The sequence below is a fragment of the Cryptotermes secundus genome, unplaced genomic scaffold, assembly GCF_002891405.2.
Source record: "Cryptotermes secundus unplaced genomic scaffold, Csec_1.0 scaffold286, whole genome shotgun sequence".
Lineage (NCBI taxonomy): Eukaryota > Metazoa > Arthropoda > Insecta > Blattodea > Kalotermitidae > Cryptotermes > Cryptotermes secundus.
Window position 1 is genome coordinate 2,261,593 of NW_019736399.1, and position 26,243 is coordinate 2,287,835.

The 26,243-nt window shown below is 41.5% G+C and overlaps 1 protein-coding gene across 1 annotated transcript in view; it reads left to right on the plus strand.

Moving 5' to 3' along the window:
• The window catches only part of LOC111869848, a 365,921-nt gene that overhangs the window by 329,250 nt on the left and 10,428 nt on the right, over positions 1-26,243 (plus strand). The window contains exons 4-5 of the mRNA XM_023861680.2: positions 19,157-19,259; positions 24,589-24,735. Of these exons, the coding sequence (XP_023717448.1) occupies positions 19,157-19,259; positions 24,589-24,735 (250 nt within the window). The remainder of the gene's footprint in view (positions 1-19,156; positions 19,260-24,588; positions 24,736-26,243) is intronic.

Below are 26,243 nucleotides of genomic sequence, written 5' to 3' on the forward strand. Positions count from 1 at the left end.
GGGGGGGGGGCGTAAAGGGCTGTCTGCGCATAAGGCTGACAACCTTAACCCCATTTGTGAGCCGATGGCCTAGATAATGTGGTAGCCTCGACGTCTCACAAACCTATGGGCCTCCACAGCCTCTTACAGAGATAACTTCTTTTTCGGAAAAGCGGGGGGCAGCAAATTTCCAAATTTGAGGCAGTCGATCTCCCGAAGGGTGAGAGGAAGGGATACGTTGTAGGAAATTTTCTCCCCACAAACTTATGTTGCTATATTTGTTGACTGCTTCATACTTGTTTCATGCTAGGCTTACTCTTTGAACCTGAAGATGGAGGCAATATAATGTTCCGAAACATTGGTTGCCTTTAATCGGCCTACATGGCGTTATATCCCACAACACAGAACTCTATACGTTTCAGCTGTAACTGTACGTCCCTCACCAAAATTATTTAATTAAAGGCATGACGAATTCATGCATTGTTTCTCACCAAGAGAGACGCTCCTCCGGCGAGTTACCATCCCGGGTACGTCTAGTTGTAATTCAGCTATTGTCCTCTTTGCGCTTAGGGTGTTATTATTGTCCCTAACGTCGCCTGTTTGCTCCAAGTGTCATAAGCCCATGAGCTGACCTTGTGAGAGACCGGCCTGGAAGGGTCTTGGGTTCCCTGCTCGTGTGCCTTGAAGACCTACAAAGGTTTATGGGCATCTCGAAAAATACGGATGTAGGACAGATGTCGGGCTAGACCCTTGGCTTTCCCTTGTTATTTCTCTTGTTTTGTTTTATGCCCACTGGGGCACTTGTAAAGAGAGGGCAGTCGGTTATAGGGAGCGGAGGAGGGCAGTAGTCGAAATGTAGACAGAGAATAGAGAAGTGTTTTACAGCAGGGGTAGCGAGTAGGATGGACGGAAGGCTAGCAATTCACGGTGTGTTCTGGAGCCCCCGGATTCATGAACCTCGAAGTGTGTTCCACTCGCATATCCGAAGCACACGTATCCCTGAGAAAAAGAACTCAAGCTCGAGCGACAGTCGTGGCAGATGTACGTCGGCGGACGGCTATACAAATATTTTAAGTTGTTTTTTTTTTCTGATCGCCTTGCAGCATTCGGGATTGAATAATAATATAATATTTTAATTTTAGGGATTATGGTTTATAAGATTTTTAACCACCGTCCAGTGTGATTGATAAAAGTTGTGTTTTTAATTTTCCATCTTTTACGTGTTTCGGTCAAAACGACCATCTTCAGGACGATATTATCATCACGTATGGAGGCTGTTAGTATATATCATCTATATAAATAAAAATGTAAATGTTCGTTTGTTCAAAATCTTAAATCCCCGAAAGTTCTTCACCGATTGCTTTGAAATTTTGACACAACGTTGCATTCGAATACGCGCGTATTTTTATATACCTATTATATAGACGTCACACCTGTGACAGGTAAAATATACTTATATATAAATTTTATATCTTTAACTAATACTAAGGTGTACATTGATTTGTTAAAACATCTAGAAATTATTACAGTTAGTCTATTTACATAATAATGTTCAATATTTGTTTTAATCTAGAACAATTTGGGTTCATGTCATTATTATTTTATATTATTCATTATCATCTGTTTAACAAATCCAGGGGACTGGGTAGACTGTTGGCTTCTCCTACTGCGGTCTCCCATGACGGTATTTCAGGACTGTCAGAGTCTCAAAAATGTTTTGGGGACATACCTTGTATTCTGGACAGCCCTGGAGGTCATGAGTAGGTGGTCCTGTGTGCGTCACAGACTGCGAAGCCGATTCTATTGGCTGTTGTGACTGTGTGCGTAAGTAGACTGTTTAGGAGGTAGCACTATTACGGATACAATAAGCAATGCACAGAATGTTAATAACAGGCGAACATACGTAAACAGTTTTATGGGGATCTTGTATAGTTCAATTCAGTGGGAAGTGTGAGTCGTTTTTTTTTATCATTTGTGTATATGTGACCTTCAGATGCTACGAGGAACTGTTACGCAGTTTGACAAATTAGGAAAAATATTCCTATATGCGGTGTTCCATGGTATTCATAGTACTGAGGTACTAACAAAAACATCTGTACTACTCTAGAATAGGAATTTATTCACTTTTAGACTACTTTATTTATTTTGAAGAAAAAAGTAAAAAAGTAAGCTTATGAAATCCCATGTTAGGTGGGTCCCTGTCACCACGGCATGGCGCATCCTCAAGTTGCGGATGGAGAAGACACCCTCCAGTTTTGGAGGGAATCTACGAATATATTGAATAAGCAGTCCCGGACAGCCGACAAGGGGTGGACCTCCAGCTTGGGGATTGGGCGTGAGGCTAACAACTCCTCATCGTAAAAAATCAATATGTTACGAAAATGAACACAAAGCCTCTGACCTGGACGGTTTCCTTGGATAAACGACCTTGGCTAACGAAATTGAATATGGAATGTACTTGGAATGTAAGAAGTTTGTATAGGGCAGGTTCGCTCAGGGCGGTGGCAGAAGAAATCTTAAAATATAAGTTAGATTTAGCTGGAGTACAGGAAGTCAAATGGGATGGAGGTGGCATCGCACCACCAGGAGACTATACATTTTTCTATGGAAAGGGGAATGAAAATCATGAATTAGGTACAGGTTTTTTCGTACGTAAGAAAATCGTATCAGCAGTTAAGAGGGTAGAGTTCGTTAGTGATAGGATATCATATATAATGCTAAAAGGTCGCTGGTGTGATATCATTGTTATGAACGTTCAGCCCCCAACAGAAGATAAGACTGATCACACAAAGGATATATTCTATGAAGAACTAGAACATGTATTTGATAAATTCCCGAAGTACCCTATGAAAATTTTGTTAGGAGATTTCAATGCCAAAGTAGGGAAGGAAGACATTTTGAAACCAACAATTGGGAATGAGAGTTTGCATGAAATTAATAATGATAAAGGAGATGGCGCTGTAAACTTTGCCACATCAAAAAATCTTACTGTCAAAAGTACAATGTTCCCATATCATAACATCCATAAATTTACTTGGACATCTCCCAATTGGAAGATACACAGTCAAATAGACCATGTTTTGATAGATAGGAGACGGCACTCAAGTATACTTGATGTCTGATCATTCAGGGCAGCAGGGCAGATTGTGATACTGACCACTACTTGGTGGTGGCAAAGGTTAGGGAAAGACTGGCGTGAGCAAACAAACAACACACAGAGTTCATATGGAGAGGTTAAATCTTAAGAAATTAAATGAGGTAGAGTGTAAACAGCAGTATCGTGTTGAAATCTAAAAAAATGGGTTTGCGGCTTTGGGAAACTTGGACACTGAGGTGGATGTTAATAAAGCTTGGGAAACTATTAGAGAGAATATAAAAATGTCTGCCAAAGAGAGGCTAGGTTATTACGAACCGAAGAAGCATAAGCCATGGTTCGATGAAGGATGCTCAAAATTATTAGATCAAAGAAAGCAGGCCAAATTGCAGTGGTTACAGGATCCAAGCGAGTTAAATGGGGTTAATCTGAACAATATAAGACGTGAAACCGGCAGACATTTCAGGAAAAAAAAGAGGAAATATCTGAAAGACAAAATTGATGAGCTTGCAATGAACAGTAAGAACAAGAACATTAGAGACCTGTATAGAGGAATAAATCACTTTAAGAGGGGTTACCAGCCTAGCAGTAACTTAGTGAAGGATGAGAATGGTGATCTGCTTGCAGATTCCCACAGCATTTTGAATAGGTGAAGGAACTACTTCTCTCAGTTATTGAATGTACATAGGGTCAGTGATGTTAGGCAGACAGAAATCCATACAGCTGACTGGTTAATATCTGATCCTAGCCCTTTTTAGGTTGAAAGTGCTATTTGCAAAATTAAAACGGCATAAATCGCCAGGCAGTGATCAAATTCTGGCAGAACTTAGTCAAGCAGGAGGCAAAATATTACGTTCTAAGATCCACAAGCTAATTACTTCTATTTGGCATAAGGAAAACTTGCCTGATCAGTGGACGGAGTCTATTATTGTCCCAGTTCACAAGAAGGGTGATAAAACTGTAGTAATTATGGGGGGATATCACTGCTATCAACTTCATATAAAATTTTGTCCAATATTCTTCTTTCAAGGTTAAGTCCATGTATAGATGAAATTATTGGGGATCATCTGTGTGGGTTTCGACGTAACAGATCAACTGCTGATCAGATCTTTTGTATTCGTCAGATATTGGAGAAAAAATGGGAGTACGATGAGACAGTACATCAGCTATTTATAGACTTCAAGAAAGCTTATGATTCAGTTAGGAGGGAAATATTGTACAATATTCTAATAGAGTTTGGGATACCCATGAAACTAGTTAGGTTGATGAAAACGTGTTTAAACGAAACATATAGTAAAGTCCGTGTAGGTAAAAATTTGTCTGATAAATTTCTTATCCAGAATGGTCTAAAACAAGGAGATTATTCATCTCCACTCCTTTTCAACTTTGCTTTAGAATATTCCATTAGGAAGGTCCAATGAAACCAGGTGGGACTGAAATTAAACGGGACACATCAGCTGTTGGTCTACGCCGATGATGTGAATCTACTGGGTGATAATGTAGATACCATAAAGAAAAACACACAGACTTTAATTGACGCAAGTAAAGAGGTTGGTCTAGAAGTAAACACAGAGAAAACTAAGTATATGTTACTGTCTCGTCACCAAAATGCAGGGCAAAATCATGATTAAAGATAGGAAACAGATGTTTTAAAAATGTGGCACAGTTAAGATATTTTGGAACAACGATAATAGATCGAAACCTAATTGAGGATGAAATTAAGAGGCGATTGAACTCTGGTAATGCTTGCTATCATTCAGTCCAGAACCTTTTGTCTTCTCGTCTGCTGTCAAAAAACATAAAAATTAGAACATACAAAACTATAATTTTGCCTGTGGTTCTGTATGGGTGTGAAACTTGGTCTCTGACATTAAGAGAGGAACATAGACTGAGGGTGTTTGAGAACAGGGTGTTGAGAATATTTGGACCGAAGAGAGATGAAGTGACAGGAGGTTGGAGAAAACTGCATAATGAGGAGCTTCATAACTTGTTCTCTTCTCCAAGTATAATTATAAAGATAAAGTCAAGGAGGATGAGGTGGGCAGGTCATGTAGCAGGAATGGAGTGGTGGGAAAGCCAGAAGGAAAGAGACCACTGGGAAGACCAAGGCGTAGGTGGGTGGACAATATTAGAATGGATCTTAGAGAGATAGGATGGTATGGTATGGATTGGATATATCTGGCTGAGGATAGGGACCAGTAGAGGGCTCTTGTGAACACGGTAATGAACCTTCCGGTTCCATAAAATGCTGGGAAATTCTTGAGTAGCTGCAGAATTGGCGGCTCCTCCAGAAGGGTTCAGCTCCATGAGTAAGTAAGCAAGGCTTATGAAATCACCTTTCTGTCTGTGTGTCTACGTGTATCCCAGTCCCCCCCCCAGCTAACCTCTGAAAGTCTGATCCAATCTGTAGGGAACTTGGTATGCATATCATGGCACCTGACCACATCTCAGTGGCGTTCTCCATAAATACCTCCCATTAGTCATGTGTACGTGTATTTCCCTATCGTTGCTAGGCAACGGCTCTGTAAACACTTTCCCGAGGTAACGAATGCAGGCAATAATAGTCTCAGTCTGTTGCACCTGCTCACGCTGGTTCGCTTTCGGATATCTTGTCTTCTACCCTGAAGATGTAGGCGATACGTTCCTCCGAAACGTCGTCTAACACAATTTCTACACAGCGCTATATCCCAGAAGACGGCTCTCTTCCTGGTCATCGCCGTGGAAACCTCAAATCTTAATTGTAATAGACTAGTTGGAGGCGTCGTTTCCTATGCAGTACGTATCATATCAGAGGAGAATCTGTGGGTCTGTGTACCCCTCTGTCGTTGCTAGGCAACTGGGCACTTGCTGTATATCGCCATGATCACTACTTGTAGTCAGCACCATATGAATACGGCGAGTAAAAACTTTAAAATATGAAAATGAAAACCACGTGCCTTGCTCTTTGTTAGGCAGTGAACAGCGCTAAGAAATGTTGAGATCTAATCGCTCGCGTTGGATTAGTAATTGTGGCGGGTGTTTAGAGAAGGATCGGCTAAATGTTGCTGAAAAGAAGTATTTGTGTTGAATTTGACATGAAATGTTTATTTCTCCTGTTCACCGCGTCGGCCTGGGCTCGATCCAAGGTCAGATTGTATTGGATTTGTGGTGGACAAGTTAGTATTGACTGGTTTCTCCGAATATTTAGGTTTCCTTTGCCGATTCTCGTTCCACACTCATTAATCATTTTATCGTCGACTCTGTATAGTCTCGATACTGACAGCCTCGTTACCAACTTAAGAATGTTCTCATGGCCACCCGTCCTCCTCCCTGGGGGACGCCCGCCAGGTTGGGAACCACTGCAATAAATGATTTGCTGTAAAGTTCAGAGCAGGTCCCTCATTCCGCTTGTCCCAACCCCGTGGGTCACAGTGCGTGTACCGCAGGGATTTGGAGGGACTAATTAACGTATAAAGCAAAATAAGCAGATTCATAAACTTGTTAAAAATTGATATCAAGGTAAAAGGTTAAACTATTCCTGTAACAGGCCGTGGAGGCCCATACTGTTGTCAGACGTCAGAGCCCCCACATTTTCTCTAGACAGTTGGCTCACAGATGGCGGTGAGGCTGTCAGCCTTACGCGCCGGCCGCCCTTTACCCCCCCCCTCGAATACTCCTTGTACTCATTTCTGTTAGATGCTGAGTCGATCCCAGGATCATAGTGCGGCTGGAAGGATTAGGTCAATTGAAAAATCAACCTCATCGGGACTCGAACTTGCGACCTTCCGACTTTTATAATGCCTTAACCAACTATGCTACCGCGTGCCCCGACACAAAAGCTGTTGCCAGGGGAAATTACTCGTACATTTAATGTTCCAGGCTCTCAACTGAAATAATGTGAGGTGGCCACGACGTCTCGGAATTTCGGTAACAGTTCAAACAATTTCTTTCATCATTTCTCTGACGTCTTTGCGGCTATGACGTTTCCGTGGAGTTTGAAATCCATAAATCTCACCAGTTTAATGTTTGTATTTCGTACTAACGTTATCTTGAAATGATGACACCAGTTGTAAGCGTTATTTCTTCGGCGGGGTATATTGCCGTGTAGTCCGTTGAATTTCAACCGACGTTTCGGAGGAACAGTGCTTGCCAGCTGCGCTGTGGCCCTGGGGTCGACTCAGCCTCTAACATAAATGAGTACCTGGAATCTTCCTGGGGGTAAAGGGCAGCCGGTGCAGAAGACTGACAACCTCAACGCCATCTGTGAGCCGATTGTCTAGAAAATGTGGGAGCCTCAACGTCTCACAACTCTATACGCCTCCACGGCCTTTTACACAGATAGATTTACCATTTTTTTACCCTAAAGATAGAGGGGACATCTTACTGTGGTAAGTACTAATGGTCAGTTGCAAGAAATAATGCTTATAATAATGGGACTAAGTTCACTGTACTGCGGCCACTTCTGGCCTATTGTACCAGCCTCAGATGATAGGTGAGGGTGATTTTGGAGCAATTGATGGAATGAAGATTGGCAAGGGAAACCGAAGTACTCGGAGAAATCCTACCCCAGCGCCACTTTGTCCACCTCAAATCCCACTTGACCAGACCCGGGGTCGAACCCGGGCCGAGGAAATAATGGTGGTAATACTACGAATCTGAATCGATTCCAGACCATCTAAATAAAATTTTAAAGTTGAGTTTCTACCTCACAAGAGAAAACTAACAATCTTGTTCTTGTGTAGATACAGCAACTCTTAACAGCCCCTTATCTCAACAAAGTCAGAGCCACTAGCCTTGCTGCAAACCATTACACGTAAATACGTAACGCTGTAGGCGCTTTTTGTAGCTCGAATCCTGAGATTAACATAATGAATAATTCATTCATGATAGTCTTTACGTCTGACAAGCAATTTAGTGTACCCGAGCATGAAATTCAATGACCTGCCTATAATTGTATGTTCGTGTTAATCCTATCCAAAACGTCCTTCTCACGTGATCCATAATCGTGATTAGAACACGTGGTTTGATTCTGTAACCGTTTGTGAAAACAGTTCATGCATTAATATCAGCGAGAAAATTAGCTCAAGCTTTTGACTTACATGTGGGAAGTACCCGGTTTGCATCTCGGCAGAAACAACTATTCTGAGATATTTAATGGGCTTTCTCATTCCCTTGAGGCAAATACTGACATAGTGACAGCCCTTAGACTGCCAAGCCCCACCATAGAACGATTGATAGAAATTCCGGGGCTGTTTCGGAATAAATGACGTTGTGCGTAAAACCCTACAATGATTTTTGCAAACGATCTCCAAAGAACAATAAAAATATTTAGTGTGAAAGTCCATTCTTTCATGTAAACAACGTTATGTCATACAAATGCCATCTGTTGACAGAAATATTGTACTAACTGATAAATATCGAGACGTTATCTTCTACTGCGTCGGTTTTAATGGAAATAATCCCGCGCCAAGCGAGTCAGCACATCTTAAGTATTAAAATAGGCCATGGCCACGTCCTCCGCATTTTTTTTTAATTATCCACTATCGAACCATTCGACGCTATGTTATATCAGTAACGGGAAGCATGACTAAATAAACTACAAACGAATAAATATTTTGTAATACCCTTATTACGTTAGTCACCGCCATTTGTCTGTGTTCAATGTAACAGGAACTGAATAGGTTGGTCCAGAGGTAAAGCTTTGGGCTCATATTCCGAAAGTGCTCCGTTCGAATCTCAGCCTGTTATCCCGAAAGATTCTTTGTGGTTTTCCTCAGTCCCTCTAGGCAAATGCTGGAACAGTGTTTCGATTATACCCCTGCACTTCCGAATAATTTTCAATTTTGTCAGTCATTAGTCTGTCATCCGGCGCTATATAGTCTAGAACCTGAAATAGCGTCGTTAAATAGCACAAAAGTATGTATATATGCAGGAGTGTTAACGTAGAATTCGTGATATTCAGGAGGTCTAGGGTTCAAATCTCGGCCCGGATACCGGTTATTCTTATTGAGAAACGTCTTGATTTTCCTCAGTACATCCAGGGAATTGTCAAGGCTGTACCTCAGATCAGACCATGATCAATTTATTTCACATTTATTTACTGCTATTTTGTTCTAGTATTAATGCGAGCGGTTGGAATAGAATGCAGAACATTCTGAATACGGAGCTAGTACGTTAACTGTTATGCTCTGGTTCCCCCTTGCCAAAGAATCCAAGACGAGCACCGTAAAGCGTGGGGTCGCGAAATGTTGTGTGACCGTCAACAGATTATACAGGGTGATTCATATAGAACCGGTCCGACGAAATGAGCTGTAATATAAAATATACCATACAATATTAAAGTAATTTACATATATCTTATCTTGGATTGTGTGCCGTGATCAGAGCAGGTGTTGAAAGTGTCCGCCGTTTCAAGTAGGCATTAGAAACACTCGCTGTTCAACAATGTACTCCATGACTCTCGTCTGCGCACTGCAGATATGTTTCGGCATTGTCCTTGACCTTGCAGCATAAGGGCTGCCACTTGCCGGATCATGCGCACACCATTCGACTCAGCACGGCCCTCGGATTACTGTGTCGTAATTGTGAGCGGTTATATGCATCACCTGCGGAATTATTAGCAAATTAATCGGGCCGGTTCTATCCGATTCACCCTGTAGTATATGCATAGGTGTCCGAGGACCGCCTCTGTGGTCTAATGGTCAGAGTTCCTGGCTACAGATCCAGAGGTCCCGGGTTCGATTCCCGGCGATACCGGATTTTCTGAGAAGTAGTGGGTCTGGAACGGGGTTCATTCAGCATCGTGAGGATAATTGAGGAGCTACTTGAATGGAAAAGTAGCGGTTCCGGTCTAGAAAGCCGAGATTAACGGCCGTGGGGATTTTTTATTCTAGAATAAATATTACAAATACAAAAAAAAAGGCATAGGCAATGCCCATCCGGCCTTCTATATCGTGGGGATTCGTTGCGCTGACCACGCGACACCCTCTATCCGCTAAAGTTAGCACTAACTTCGCCGAATAGCGGCGGTCGCTCTGTCGGTATAGTTAGCTTGCGGACTAAAGCCACGGAGTTTAATGTTTTATTATGCTAGTGTACCACGGCCTGAGATCAGCGTGAAGCCTCATCGGTTACATGAGCTCTCCTACTATTTATAAATTTCCATTTTTTTTCCCACCCTCATTCCTCAATAGTCTCACATATTATCGAGTGACACTTCGAGGCCGATGTCTTAACGCCATCACACATGAATAACACGCACAAGTGATCAGCCGTAAACCGCATCATTTATGTATTATACTTCACATATCTACATCAAAATGTTACTTGTACTTAACAGAGTGGGAACGACACACTGAAACGTAAAGACTTCTCGCTAATTCGTGACACATTACGTAACTTACGTTCGTGCGGCTTGGTAACGCTCGACAGTTTGTTGCTATGGTAACCCGAAATTGCGTAATGACGATGACAAATCTCACGCTTAACAAAACTTTTTATATTTTCAGGTAGGACGTGGGAAAATAAAAAGATTCGGAACTAAACTGCCTTTCCCAGTTTTATCGCTCTGATGTGTTTATTGTGAGAATAATTTAGAGCTGTTTATTTCACACTCATGAGTGCTTATGGCGCGTGCGAGTCGAGCTTAGTTTGTTGTGCGTCTGCTTGCAGTTCGTCAGAGCCATATCCGTTCCAACTGCGGTTTGGGTCACCTTCCCTACCTCCTGAGAAAGGATTCGAGCTTTGCCACATCCTTTTCCTCGGTCCTCCTGCAGTTTTCGGTTTTGTAGTGGAAACGAGGAATTACCTAAGAAAGTAGACCTACCTGATGTTTGTCTTGTCTATCTTCATGTATCCTCATGACGTTTTCAGCCTTACAGACGAAGCGAGCAATATCCCGAGAAAGTAGACTGACTGAAGTTCGCCTTATCCATCCTCTTGTTGCGCCCCTCGTGACATTTTCAGTGATGTTGAGAAAGAGGAATATCCCGAGAAAGTAGACCTCGCCTTGTCCATCCTCTTGTTGCGCCCCTCGTGACATTTTCAGTGATGTTGAGAAAGAGGAATATCCCGAGAAAGTAGACCTCGCCTTGTCCATCCTCTTGTTGCGCCCCTCGTGACATTTTCAGTGATGTAGAGAAAGAGGAATATCCCGAGAAAGTAGACCTCGCCTTGTCCATCCTCTTGTTGCGCCCCTCGTGACATTTTCAGTGATGTAGAGAAAGAGGAATATCCCGAGAAAGTAGACCTCGCCTTGTCCATCCTCTTGTTGCGCCCCTCGTGACATTTTCAGTGATGTAGAGAAAGAGGAATATCCCGAGAAAGTAGACCTCGCCTTGTCCATCCTCTTGTTGCGCCCCTCGTGACATTTTCAGTGATGTAGAGAAAGAGGAATATCCCGAGAAAGTAGACCTCGCCTTGTCCATCCTCTTGTTGCGCCCCTCGTGACATTTTCAGTGATGTAGAGAAAGAGGAATATCCCGAGAAAGTAGACCTTGCCTTGTCCATCCTCTTGTTGCGCCCCTCGTGACATTTTCAGTGATGTAGAGAAAGAGGAATATCCCGAGAAAGTAGACCTCGCCTTGTCCATCCTCTTGTTGCGCCCCTCGTGACATTTTCAGTGATGTAGAGAAAGAGGAATATCCCGAGAAAGTAGACCTTGCCTTGTCCATCCTCTTGTTGCGCCCCTCGTGACATTTTCAGTGATGTAGAGAAAGAGGAATATCCCGAGAAAGTAGACCTCGCCTTGTCCATCCTCTTGTTGCGCCCCTCGTGACATTTTCAGTGATGTAGAGAAAGAGGAATATCCCGAGAAAGTAGACCTTGCCTTGTCCATCCTCTTGTTGCGCCCCTCGTGACATTTTCAGTGATGTAGAGAAAGAGGAATATCCCGAGAAAGTAGACCTCGCCTTGTCCATCCTCTTGTTGCGCCCCTCGTGACATTTTCAGTGATGTAGAGAAAGAGGAATATCCCGAGAAAGTAGACCTCGCCTTGTCCAACCTCTTCACGCGCCCCTCAAGGTGTTCTCGATGTTGCAGAGAAAGCGAAATAAGTTTCTTACGAAACGAAAGTAACCGAAATAATCAGATTTTACTTGTTTTATGTCACAGACTGGCGTCTCGTTTTGTTTGCACTTTGCATCCGTGTTTCCACATTTATGTGTGTGTTCACTGTAATTCATGAGGGCTTTACTTGTCGCATAAGATCACGCAAGCTTCCGTAACGAATTCCGACGTCGTGCTGACGTCACAAGAAACTTATGTCCTTGTGGGCGGGTGAACAGGTATTTTAATAGTGCTCGATGTGCCAGTCTGTCCTGTGCGATTACACGTGATGGCAGAACGCGTGCGTCAGGCAATATTCGGCGAACAGGTTCCAGATAAAGACGCAGTTCAGAGCAGCAAAGGGAACCCACTTATTCTTCTAATATTTTAGACTGATCACAGCTTCAGACGTCAGCAATGGTGGAATATTGAGTTTACTGAGTTGTGAGTCTTGGCTTCAGGTTCATGTCTCTTTTGCTGTTCCAATGCAGATTGTTCAATTGTCATAAGGAGAGTGAAAATATGCATTAAATTAACCATTTATGTCATTTATAGAGACATAACAAAGCAAAATTTTCAATGTTTTTTTTTTTTACTATATGTGATGTCAGAACCTTTTGTCTTCTCGTCTGTTGTCCGAAAACATAAAGACTAGAATATACGAAACTATAATTTTGCCTGTGGTTCTGTATGGGTGTGAAACTTGGTCTCTGACATTAAGGGACGAACATAGACTCGGGGTGTTGAGGAGATTTGGACCGAAGAGAGATGAAGCGACGGGAGGTTGGAGAAAACTGCATAATAAGGAGCTTCATAACTTGTAGTTTTCTCCAAGTATAATTAGAATGATGAAGTCAAGAAAGATGAGATTGGCAGGTCATGTAGCACGAATGGGGAGAGGAGGAATGCATATAGGGTATTGGTGGGAAAACTGGAAGGAAGAAGACCACTGGGAAGACCAAGACGTAGGTGGGTGGGGAATATTAAAATGGATCTTGAGAGATAAGATGGGATGGTATGGATTGGATTGATCTGGCTCAGGATAGGGGCCACTGGAGGGTTATTGTGAACACGTTAATGAACTTTCGGGTTCTATAAAATGCTGGGAAATTCTTGAGTAGCTGCAGATTTGGCTTCTCCTCAAGAAGGGCTCAGCTCCATAAGTAAGTAAGTAAGTAAGTACAGATAGGAGAAATATCAACCAGAGCTGTGACGCGTGTTGTTTTTAATCGTGTATTCGAGATATTTTAATATACGAATGACATATTGTAAAATATGAAATTGACCTGATTACGATATTTAAATGAGAATTGACGTTTTATTCACCAGCAGACCATATTATCACATTATATTAGAACAAAGATATTAATGCAAAAGTGGAGGAAGAAACGCGTCATTTCGACTGAGAATTCAGTACGCAAAACTGTGACAAAGTGGAGAAGTTTTGTGTCAGGATTTGGAATGTTGGAATTAATTTTTGAAGTCGTCTTGTTGTATGTTACCGTAACATTGCTGACTAATATTATCGGTGGAAACAGGATGTACCCTCTTCTACAATGTGTCGCCGTGTAGTTCGGTAGAATTTCACAGTCGTTTGAGAAATATATTACCTGCGTCTTTGGGAACAAAGAGGGGGCACGCGGTAGCATAGTTGGTCGAGGCACTATGCCACAAGCAGGAAGTTCGCGGGTTCAAGACCCGATGAGCTCATTGGATTTTTTTCAATTGACCTAATCCTTCTAGCCACACTATAGCCCTGGGGTCGACTCAGTCTCTAAAGGTTCGGCCACACAGAGCGCTACGTACGCTATGTTCCCTATGTTAGCTGTGTCGCAGAGTGTACACAGCGTACGTGGCGTACGTAGCGAACACAGCGTAGCGCTCTGTGTGGCCGAACCTTAACAGAAATGAGTACCACGAATCATCCTGGGGAGTAAAGCGCGGCCGGCGGGTAAGGCTGACAACCTTACCTCCATCTTTGAGCTGACTGTCTAGATAATGTGGGACCCTCGACGTCTCACGGCCCTATGGGCCTTCAAGGCCTGTTACAGGGATAGCTTTACTTTTTTTTTCGGGAACAAAAACGACGTTAGAAACTTTCTGCGTACTTCTTGCTGTTGTATGTTCGGCATATTTTTCGACCCTGAAAATGGAGACAGTACGTTACCGACACTAATATGCCAGCTTCACCCTCGCTGGATTTTCAATTACCCGAAAACATCGCACTAAACGAATCATGGCGCACAGATATTCTCAATGATCACGTTCACCGTCAATTCGCAGGTTGGGTAGTACAAAACCCGTTTTCGATCCCCTCTCAGTCTCTCGCCTACAGTTAATGAGCCAAGGTCATGGTCGCAAATTAGTGGGGACAGGTATACATTCTTCCGAAACGTCTGCGAACTTCTACCAGACTACACAGCTTCACCTCTCAAAAAGATATTGTAGTAAGCACCATGAATACTGCAAATCTAGCATAGTGTATTGTGACATGTTGCACCGTCTTCTCAGCCCTCACCGTCCTTGTGCAACTTCGTCGATGTATTAATATTCACGCTTCAACGTCTTTGTCTCATATCTTTATACAGCACTATATATATCGGCCAAACTGTCCGTCATCGGGCGTATTAGCTGTTGGATGGAAGGAACCTGCTGCTCTGCGTCTTGTTCTGATGTAAAATGCTTCTAATATATTTTATTTTATGTTATAGCCACGTGTATGAATGACTGTAGACGGGGTTTGGATTGGTAATTGGATTTATTGACCACTTACAGATCGTAACTACACTAAAGCGCTATGGCTCATTCATGCAATCGTCTTCTCACTACAGCACATAGTAAGTCTTTTCAGTTTGTTTTCCACTAGCCGTTTTCTGATAACGGATCATAAGTGTCCTCTGCTTACGTCCTTCCCGGCTGTCGAATGTCTCACAGCTGATTCCCAGGCTGGCGGCCATAACACATCGAATTCCTACTCTTCTGATCGACTGAACTCTAGTAACTGCAGCATTCAACTTGTGCCGCTTATAACATCTCAACACGGACCGCACAGAAAACACCGTTCCTCATTCTTCTAATTCAATTGTTGCCGTGGGAATATGTTTGTGAAGCCGATGCTGAGTAACGGCTCCTGTATATTTGCTTATATCGCGGTCGTTGCCCAGCAACGGGTGTACATGCTACATTATTTTTAGAAAATCATGTTGCTGTTTCTTTATTTGTTTGTAGATAGATTAAAATGATGTCATCCACAAAACATACACCAGAGACATGCATACAAATAAATTAACAACGCATTATAACATAAAAATAACCTAAAATAAAATATTTTGGAACCATGTTACATCGAAATGAATATCACAACAGCGTGACAGCGGAGCAGCAGGTTCCTTCAGCCCAGCATCGTATACACCTGATGATGGCCAGTCAGGTCGAAATATGTAGAAGACGATCAAGCGGTTTGTTTCTGGCTTCCCACCGCAGCTGCCCGGATCCGATCAAGTAGGATTTGTGGTGGACAAAGTGGCGCTGGGGCAGGTTTTCTCCGAGTACTTCGGTTACCCCTGCCAATCTTCATTCCACCAATTGCTCCACAATCACCCTCACCTATCATCTGAGGTTGGTACAAGAGGCCAGAAGTGGCCGCAGTACAAGGGACTTAGTCCCACCCCACTAGCAATAAAAAAGTTTCACAACGACGGCGAGGAGTGAGAACACAAAGATAGTGAATTCTTCGCCATTTGCCTCTCACTTTGAACAAATCTTCATAAATATGTTTAAGAAAAGTGTTTTTATTGCAAGTTCCCATGAAATTATTCTTTCGTGACACTGCATCTCTTGCCCCTCCTTGCCACCGCCTCCGTGGCGATCTGTGGTGCTCTTTGGGGGCGCTTCCTCCCTTCCGCCCCCCACTCTCCTTTCGTACAGTAAGAGCCTGGGTAGCTCAGTATAGCGATTGGCTACGGACTGTTGGATTTCCATTTGGGAGCAGGACATTTTCTCCTCTCTACACCGTCCATATTGGCTCTGGGGCTCGCCCAGCCTCCTGTCCAGTGAGTACCGGAAGGATATTTCCCCGGAAGTCAAAGCGACCAGGTCGTGAAGCTGATAATTAATCTCCATTTAGTGGCAGTGTAAAAATTGTGGAGTTATACCTCGGAACATTTTCATGGCGTCGTGGTTTGGTAATTAAGCACGGGAACAACTTTGCCTTTTAACTTACCTTAGTGTAGGATTTCAGAAACTGAAAATAGGCAAACAAGTTTCTTTCCTTTAATTATGTTTGTATCTAAAATGCTTGTCACACCGGGTAAAATTCATAACTGGAGTAAATTTCATAATTGAGGATTTCATCTGTGAGATTTTATGTTCTCACAGCAGTGAATATGAAAATTACTGTCTTCTGAGTTGTAACACCTTGTTTATTTGTGGTCTATTGTATGATGCAGTCAGTAGCTGAACTATATACCGTCAAATGGTAAACTAATTTGGACACTGATAAATTGGAAAGGATTTGGAAATCCTCGTAGAAAGACACTAACGTTTCGAAGGAACCTTTTACCGCCATCTTCAAGCTAGACTTGAAATTGAGCTGCAGAAGGGATTTTCGTAACGTTCGTAGCTTCGGGCACTGAAAAGGATGAAGTGAGTCACGCAGGACTGCCCAGTTCTGAAACATCTCTGATGTAATGTGGGTGAATTCTGAAACTCGTTCTCCGAGAATCTGTTTATCACGTCATACAGCTTGGCATTTGCAGGATGCTTTTGTTGGTGGGTTAACCATTGACGTAGGAATCACCGAGAGTGACAGAGCTATGAATATATAGGCAACGCACGTTAACATTGGACGAAAGTTGCGATGGTGCGTATGGATCGAGCTTCGTGGCTGTGTGATCTGGAAAGGTATTGAAGCCGTTGTGTTCAAGAAGTGTGTCTGAAGTTTATTTGTGTTATAAACTGAAGTGTTGTGCCCCTCAAGTGTACATCATTTGTGCTGAATACTTTGGAAGACAGTCGCTTTGCGTTGCGCGTACTGTTTCCGACAGAGTGTCATTAAACACCAGAAAGAAAAAGAAACAGCTGTGATTTTAATATGTCGAACACATGTGTACGTTATAATAGTTTATACATGATGGTGTGTGTTCTGAGACGTCGCCAGACCGGGAAGTTCACCCTGAATTGTGAACACTCCACGACTGGTTTTCACGTTCTGAAAACGAGTATAAAGGTACACATATTTTAATTACTTTATTTCATAATACAGAGACTTTATTTTTGATCTGTTTATTGCAGTAGAAATCCTGATTGAAATAACCACAAAACACTTATTTCGTCTAAATAATATTTAAAAGACTAGGTTTTACTTCACAGAAGATATGGCGTCTGCATTACAAAAACCAATTGACCTTTTTTAGCGAAATAATCGTTTATTCGAAAAATCATTTGTGCCCGTGAGTAAACTCTGTGAAGGAAAATATAGATTATTTTAATGTGAAAACAAATGGTTCTTATAGTAACCACTGTATTTTGAAGGGTTAAAATTTGTTGGTTAAGTGACAAATAGGTATACATTTCGAACTAACATTAATCAGGCACTTAAATCAAGATTATAAAATTAAATTACATATATATTTTTTCAATGAATTGTAATTTCATTAATTATAAATGTTAAAAAGAAATTTAAGAGATCAGATAGAAAGAGCAACCTTCGTACCATTGTATTATCGAGGCTCATATGTATATGAGGAGTCGAATACCTCTTTATGGTTGATGTTGGAATGCATTTTTTTTTGGCAGAATTTGTCGGTATGCCCATATCCAGTGTCGTATGAGGACAGTAAGCTTACAAATGCCGACATTTTGTCACAGTTCTGTCCCGAACAGAAGAAAACATCCTCCTATTTTAACTATACAGCGCCCCAGCTTTTGTTCTGAATTATACAGAGAGTGAACTAATAGTTTGGAAGCAGCCGGTTACGGCGAATCCGCTTCATAAATTAATTACACTCGTTTCAGTCGATTTCTGATATGACAGGATAATTTTATGCAACAGGCTTGTTTCATGTTTTTTTTTTTCCCCACAAAAACTGTAGTGTATATGTTAAACATCTCATGTCACATTACGTTAAATGACCTCTGCAGTTGATGCAGACCACAGACAAACATCCTTTTCCATGCTTGCATAGATAGTATAGAGTCTAGTTTCTTCCAGAAGTTCTTTATTTATGTTTTTGTTCACTTTCCTCCTCAGACTAAGAGGGGCATAAAGAACTGTTTCGTGTTTCTTCCGTCTGTTTACGAATTTACGAACGTCACATATGCATCCCGTGGTGTGTCATACATACACACAGTAAGGGCAGTCTACACAACGATATTTCTGAAAGAACAACAAAATACACACACTAATGCGTAAACATTTTGTTTTTATTTGTTGCTCACGCTACATGTTTCGACCCCTATTTTGGGTCATCATCAGGTGCATGATGAGTACAAGCATTAGTTAAGTGAATTGTGTCTGAATTTCAATATGAATCTATATTATGTTGTTACAAGTTTTTTGCACGTTTTTGAATTAACAGTCAAGTAAATAAGATAAATTTAATATTAAAAATTAAAATTATCAATAAAAAATTGAAATTGTGCAGACTTCATAAAACCTTTTCAACCCTGCACATTGATATGTTGTTCAGATAGTAGGAACACTTATGTTTGGGGGCGCTTGTGCATCGAGGTCTTCTTTTTAAACGATGCCGTATTGGTTTGATCTTCCTATTGCTGTACAGGGTATAATTTCGTTACGCTGTATATTGCTCCAGCGAATTGTTTATATAGAAGTTGTGTAATTCTTGGTTGTTTTGATCTGTGTGACGGCATCTCATCGTGATGTCGTGTCGTGGCGTTGTATGTTGTGTATATCTGTGTTACATACAATACCTTATGACTCAAAGCATGACAACAAACGTTGCCAGATCAGACCAAAAGCTTCATTTAATTACGTCGGAGTTAAAAGTGTTTAATATTTTCATAAATCATAATATAAATGTTATCTTTTCTTTTCAGCCTTCTGGTTGGCGGAAACTGCGAAATATTGTTCAATGGACTCCGTTCTTCCAGACGTACAAGAAACAGAGGTATCCTTGGGTTCAACTTGCAGGTCATCAAGGTAGGTATTTCGTCTCTGTTGAAACATGAGTAAAAATAACGCCGAAATCGAGCACTTCAATGCTCAGACCGTTCTTACGTGCCGTGCATTCCAAACTGCTGTGAGAATTTGTGACAAAGGACATGGTGTTCAAAACTACATGTTTTTATGAACACTCCCCTCCCCTGTCTCCCTAACGGACACTTAACGCCGTTTGTTGTGAGAAATGAGAGGAAGTTAGTGAAGCTTCCTACCGCGGCGGCTCGGGTTCGATCCTGGGTCTGGTCAAATTTGATTTGTGGTGGACGAAGTGGCGCTAGGGCAGGTTTTCTCCCAGTACTTCGGTTTCCCCTGCCAATCTTTATTCCACCAAATTCTCCATCATAATCACCCGGGGCAGGTACAATAGGCCAGTAGTGGCGGACGTGCCGAGTGGGCCCAGTTGGACCCCCCCCCCCTCACTAAGCGAATTAAAAAAGGAGTTTATGAAGCAGCGTAGAACTGCGTGGTAACATGTATGCAAGATGTGAATCTTATTAAGATGTGGCCTTTGTTTTGTGTAATATACAGTTTTCCGTTCAGTTTTTTTGTATGTTGACAAATCAGCAAGTTTTCTTTGATCTTTACGTAAAATATCCCTTAACGTTGGTTATGTCGTTATCGACCAAAATTAAATTCGCTCTGCGACGGAAGAATACAGCCATCCGATAAGCAAATTAATCGAAATCAGTACAAAAATTTTGGAAAATGTAACGGCCTGGTATGAGCTCCTAATAAAAATGGTAAAGTCGTCCCTATGTTTATTTAATTAAGCACTATGCCATGAAGAAACATGGAGGAGTGGAGGAATAGCTCCGCTCTTATTGACCTCGGCACTAGATGGAGGTGGGTGGTCAGCTTCACGCCCGGTCGCTTTACCCACAGCGAAATGGCACAGAGCCGGTCTGGATGTTATGGAGAGGAGAAACATCTTTCTCTTGCCGGTATTCAAACCCCGGCCCGACTGAGCTCTCCCGACTCCCCATGAGCTACCCTTAACGAGTATTAATTTCTTTGTGTTTTGTACAAATAACGAACAGTACTGAAAACTGAGTAACCTTTTCTAAAGTATTGAGTGAGTGAGTGAGTGAGTGCATTTTAAGAACTTTAGCATCAAAGGCTATTTACTAATGAATAAAATCGAAGTCAAAATAGTATTAGAGAAACAAATTTCAAATTAGATAGGACTGTAAGGGGTGTCTGACAGAATTTTGATAAAACTGCGACATAAAACCATAACAAATGAAATAAAATCAACACTGCCTCAGGCTGTATAAGGGCCCACAAATATGGCCCCAAAATAACACGAATTAAAATCTCAACATATAAAATGAGAAGAAGACCTATCCTGTAACAGGCCGTGGAGACTCATATTGTTGTGAGACGTCGAGGCTCCCACATTTTCTCTAGACAGTCGGCTCACAGATGGCGGTGAGGTTGTCAGCCTTACGCGCCGGCATGCCGCCCCTTACCCCCAGGAATATTCCTGGTACTCATTTCTGTTACAGGCTGTGTCGACCCCATGGTCATAGTTTTGCTAGAAGGATTAGGTCAATTGAAAAATCCAATGACCTCATTGGGAATCGAAACCGCTACCTTTCGGCTTGTATCATAGTGCCTACACAGAAGATAATCCGGTTTAAAATTAGGTAAAACTGTGCGCCTATCAGGCTACAAAGGGAGAATAGATAAACGCGGACAAATGAGGCCATGAAGTGTGACGTCGAGTGTTCGATAATCCGTAAACGTTAACCTCTTAAATTTGTAATGTGAGAAAGCAAAATGGCTGCTCGTATTCTTGGACACGGCAGAGCCGGTGTGTGCAAGTGCTGCCTTAGACAACGTGTCTGCGTGTGTCCTAATAAATTCTTGCTGCTAGATGGTATCCTGGCCGCAATAAGGAGAATGTGAGATCTGCTTCTGGCAAATAGAATAGATGTGCATATCTCAGAACCAGGGGTTACCAACCTGCAGAAGAAACACAGTCACATGTAGTCTCCTTTACGGAACCCGAAGATATGAGACGATTTACAGTCGTGATACTGAAAGTGTCGTTAACTAACGTACGAACCGACAAGCCGGAGGTTCGTTATCGCATACGTTCACCATTGGTGCTTACCCTGGTCCAGGTAAATCCAGTGCACATCCATTAACATCTGTAAAAACTCTTAATTCGCGAGAAAACACAGTCGCCTATGAAACTACAAGCATTAAATATCTATCTACTCGTATGTCATAATGTTCCATTCCTCGTTTACTCACTGATGGTCAGTCCCTAACTTCTGATATCACTAAATAGTCGTATCACAGTTTGTGTAAAAGCTCGGATATCAATTGCCGACTTTTTTTTTTCAACAAAACGTGTGATCGATCTGATTTTCTGTCCATCAGAAATTCTAAATGCTGCGATCTAGGAATGTAGGCCTGCTCTTGACGGTTGGATTGTTTGACTGATCCCACATTTCGAGTTCATAGTTCACAGTCATTTTTCGTGTGTACAGTGTATTCAGTTGATAAATGGTCATCAGATAATCCTCGACCCTTAGGCTGGCGTAGATGGAAAGGATAAATGAAGATGTTACTATTCTCTTTCATATATTTCCTACCGGGGATAAACGTAAAATCTATATTGTTATATATTTACATCATATTGTCAGTACGTACAGTAGCCACGACAGTTAAAGTGATATGTAAACATTGCTTATTAGATGGAATTTGAATCATAGTTCTCAATCTTTTTATTGCACCAGTAAACTTTAATTTCGTAATTTGAGTATTAATTAACTAGCAGGTTAGTGTAGAGTTAACACTCTATAGACTCGTATTCTCAATATGGTTGGTTCCCTCTCGGCCAGGACATCCGCTAGCCGGAGAAGTTCCACGGTTTTCCCCGGTCCATCCATGTTAATGTAATAGTACCTCGAGAAGACAACGGTCGCTTCTTTTCAAATGATTTCCAATTCGTTATAGACTAAGGGTGTTTGAGAACAGGGTGTTGAGGAGAATATTTTGACCGAAGAGTGATGAAGTGACAGGAGGTTGGAGAAAACTGCATAATGAGGAGCGCCATAACTTGTACCCTTCTCCTAGTATAATTAGAATGATCAAGTCAAGGAGGATGAGGTGGGCAGGTCATATAGCACGAATGGGGGAGACGAGGAATGCGTATAGGATATTGGTGGGAAAGCCAGAAGGAAAGAGACCACAGGGAAGACCAAGGCGTAGGTGCGTGGACAATATTAGAATGGAACTTAGAGACAGGATGGGATGGTATGGATTGGATAGATGTGGCTCAGGAAAGGGACCAGTGGAGGGCTCTTGTGAACACGGTGATGAACCTTCGGGTTCCATAAAATGCTAGGAAATTCTTGAATAGCTGAAGATTTGGCGGCTCCTCAAGAAGGGCTCAGCTCTGTGATCCTTCTGCCCGTTGCTGTACAGTGTAGTCACTGACAATATTACAAAATAACCTATGTATCCTTGGGCGAAGAGTCGATGTTTCTGCTGATGAGGAATAAGCTGGAATTGGTCACCCCTACTTGTTCGTGATGCGAATACTTGTGCTTTGTGCCTTTTGTATATGAATACATAACGTGAAGAAACAAGCGAACGCAGCCGTGTAGGGAGGCCGTCCACGTCAGTGTCTTTTATCTCCCAGAACCCACCTTCAATTGCTCAATGCAAATAAATCTGAACTGTAACAACTGAAAGACATATCTTTTCTGTATACAGCACTGTAATATTCTGTTCAAAATTTAAACTGTTTCAACACGCATCTGCTAACGCTTTTCGCATGTACAGGTATATTTTTTGCCTCAGTCTTGGAAGGTATGGAATAGCTATGCGCTTCATCTTGTAGTATATGTGTGTATGTACAAATATATGTAATGTATGTAAATAAATAAGTAAAGGTATCCCTGAAACAGGCCGTGGAGGCCGATAGGGTTGTGAGATGTTAAGGTTCCCACATTTTTTAGACCGTCTGCTCACAGATGGCGGTATAGCTGTCAGCCTTACGCGCCTGCCGCCCCTTACCCCCAGTAATATCCCTGGTACTCATTTCTGTTAGAGGCTAAGTCGACCCCAGGGCCATAGTGTGGCTGGAAGGATTAGGTAAATTGAAAAAATCGACCTCATCAGGATTCGATCCCGCGATGTAATGTATGTGATGTATGTTTGTATGAGAAGTTGTCCCTGTGTTTAACTAATTAAGCACTGCATCGTGAATACGTATGTGGGAGTGGACGAATAGATCCACGTTTTCTTGACCTCAGCACTAGCTGGATGTGAGTGGTCAGCGGCCGCTTTACCCCCTGGAATAGAGCCCCTGTTACCCAATAGATAGGTTGGGTGAGCCCCAGATGTATATGTAACTTTTCTGTTTCTTTTATGGAGCTTAACGTCATACCCTCCCCAATGTTTGCAGTTTTCATGGATGTTAAACGATGTGGAGTAGAGATTTTGGGGCATAAAGAACATGATGAAGGCAATTTTTATACTGAGAACTGTGAACACTTGCCGATTTGTTGCACGTTTCACTTCTCAGCCTTGCACAGGCTTTCCTGAAAAATGAATGAAGTTCCTGCTGTTAAGGAACTTGAAGGTTATAGAATGTGAGAAGCAATTATGGAGAGATCTGTCTTCTGGGATATGACACTGCATAGCCCGTTGAAAGTCAGCTGTCGTTTCAGAGGAATATCCTGAAGATGGAGGCGACATGTTTACTTTCAGTGGACTACACAGTGTTTATCCCAGAAGGTAGAACTGCAAAACTTGAAGGTTATTGCCGTTTTCACCAAAGTACACAATTTTTCTGTAGGCTCTCTGTAGCCATTTGAATTTAGTGTACACCTCTTTAATATCTACTGTAATTTTATTCATCTATGCCTAGTTCTAGCATATGGTTTCTCCCCTTTTTGTTTCATAACCGTATTTAGTATACGTTTCTCATTTTTTCCCGTTCATGCTACATCTCCTGCTCATCTAATCCTTTTTTATTTGATTTCCAAAAATAGTATTTGGTCAGAGGTACAGATTGTGAAGGTGTTCAGCATGTAATGTTCTCTGCAATTCTTACCGTATGTTTGTTAGTTCTGCTCAGCACTTTGTTGTGGAGATAAAGTGCTGTTCTGTTACACAGTAGACCAGTCTGTTTTACTTGGGGTTGTATTTCGTGAAAATACAACTTGATCAGAACACAGTAATTTGAAGACTACCCAGTGTATCTTCATTCAGATCAGGTAAAATGATAAACTGTCCACTCTGTATCTCAAAATGGGTTTCATTACAATATAGTTGTGTTTTGTTACAGGAAACTTTAAGGCAGGACCTGAACAAGGCACGATCTTGAAGAAGTTGTGTCCTAAGGAGGAGCTATGCTTTCAGGTTCTTATGAAGGACGTTTTGAGGCCCTATGTACCTGAGTACAAAGGGCACGTTACCTGTGAAGATGGAGATTGTATCCTTATCAGTAGAAGTTGCAACAAAGATTGCTTTTTGCAGATAGGAGCATGTTTACTACCTATAAATGGCTAACATCCAGCTCTTGTTAAAAGACTGTGAAGGGAGAAGTTTTTGATGCAGTTTTTAAAAACTTTTTATTGTTATTTTTAAATTCAAAGTATATTATGTGGTATAATAATGATATTAGTAGTGTTGATAATAATAGTAACAAAAACTATAATGACAGTTACAATGATTTGTTTACAGGAACTTTAAAACTGGAGGATTTCTTTGAGTTGCATACTTCCCTTCGGAATTATAAGAAACAATGAGTCGTTCCACATTCACCAAAATCATATATCCATAGACAAGTGAGCGTTTATTTCTGGACTTTTAGATAGTTTTAGACTGTTCAGGAATTCTTTGTATTAAAATTTTGAGAGAGTTATCATTGATTCTCAACTGCTGTTTCCCTAGTTTCCTTAAAGCTCTTCCTCTAAAGTGCTAGTAAAGGAATGACATAAGAAATATGTAATGAGGAAGTCAATCTCTGTATTGTATCCCGCAGCATGGAAGTATGTGATGAATTATGCAAAATGCCATTTTGAAAGCAAGCAAAAGCAACTGACATGTGGCAGGAACTACTACTGCCAACTTATCTTACTCTTCAGTTGTTGAAAGGAGAGGTGGAATTAATTTACTTCAGTTTATAAAGCAGGAAAAAAGACAGGACAAGAGTAAATAAGTATACATTTTGGAAAATATAGCTCCTTTTTATTACATGAATGAAAAATCAATTGAAGAATAAGATGGGCAGTGCTGTATATTTTATGTTACCACAAGATTAACACTCTTGTATTCAATTAAAAAATAAAGGCAGGTGGGAGTTTGTTTTGGGATGCTTTGTGCAGGAGTAACATTGTACTCCTGAAATTAAGTTATGTACTTTCATTCATTCATCAGTAATCTGTCAGACAGGTCCACAGTCTATTCCAAAACAGTTCCTCCACTTGTCTCCAGAGGAAACATTTCGCATACATGGTATCATCTTCCATTAGGAAATGAAGGCAGGTTGGATTTTGTGTGGGATCCTTTGTGCAGCAGTAGGTATATTAAGCTTAGGAATGTTATGAATTATTGTGGTTAGTCATGTGGAAGTTTCATGATTGATAGTTGGAATATAATTAACCCTGGAACTTGCTGGATCCCAATTTTGTTACATGTACCTCTTCCTGGGGTCTGGTATACCCAAAAATACCTCATCCTAATCACATCACCTTGAGGACGGAGACAGCATGTTCCTCCAAAAATTGTGGTTTCCATCTCCAAGACTGCATCATGCCACAACCCAAATGACCATGTTGAGAATTATTTAAGAAGTTAGGAAATATATCCATAGGAAGCAATCTGATGCATTCACTTCTCTATATCTTGAAAACAGTAAGACTTATGGGAAGAGTGTACAGGATATTAAATGCAGAGATAAGCTTAGAAAATGCACCTCTTAGCTTTTCTTAATCTGTC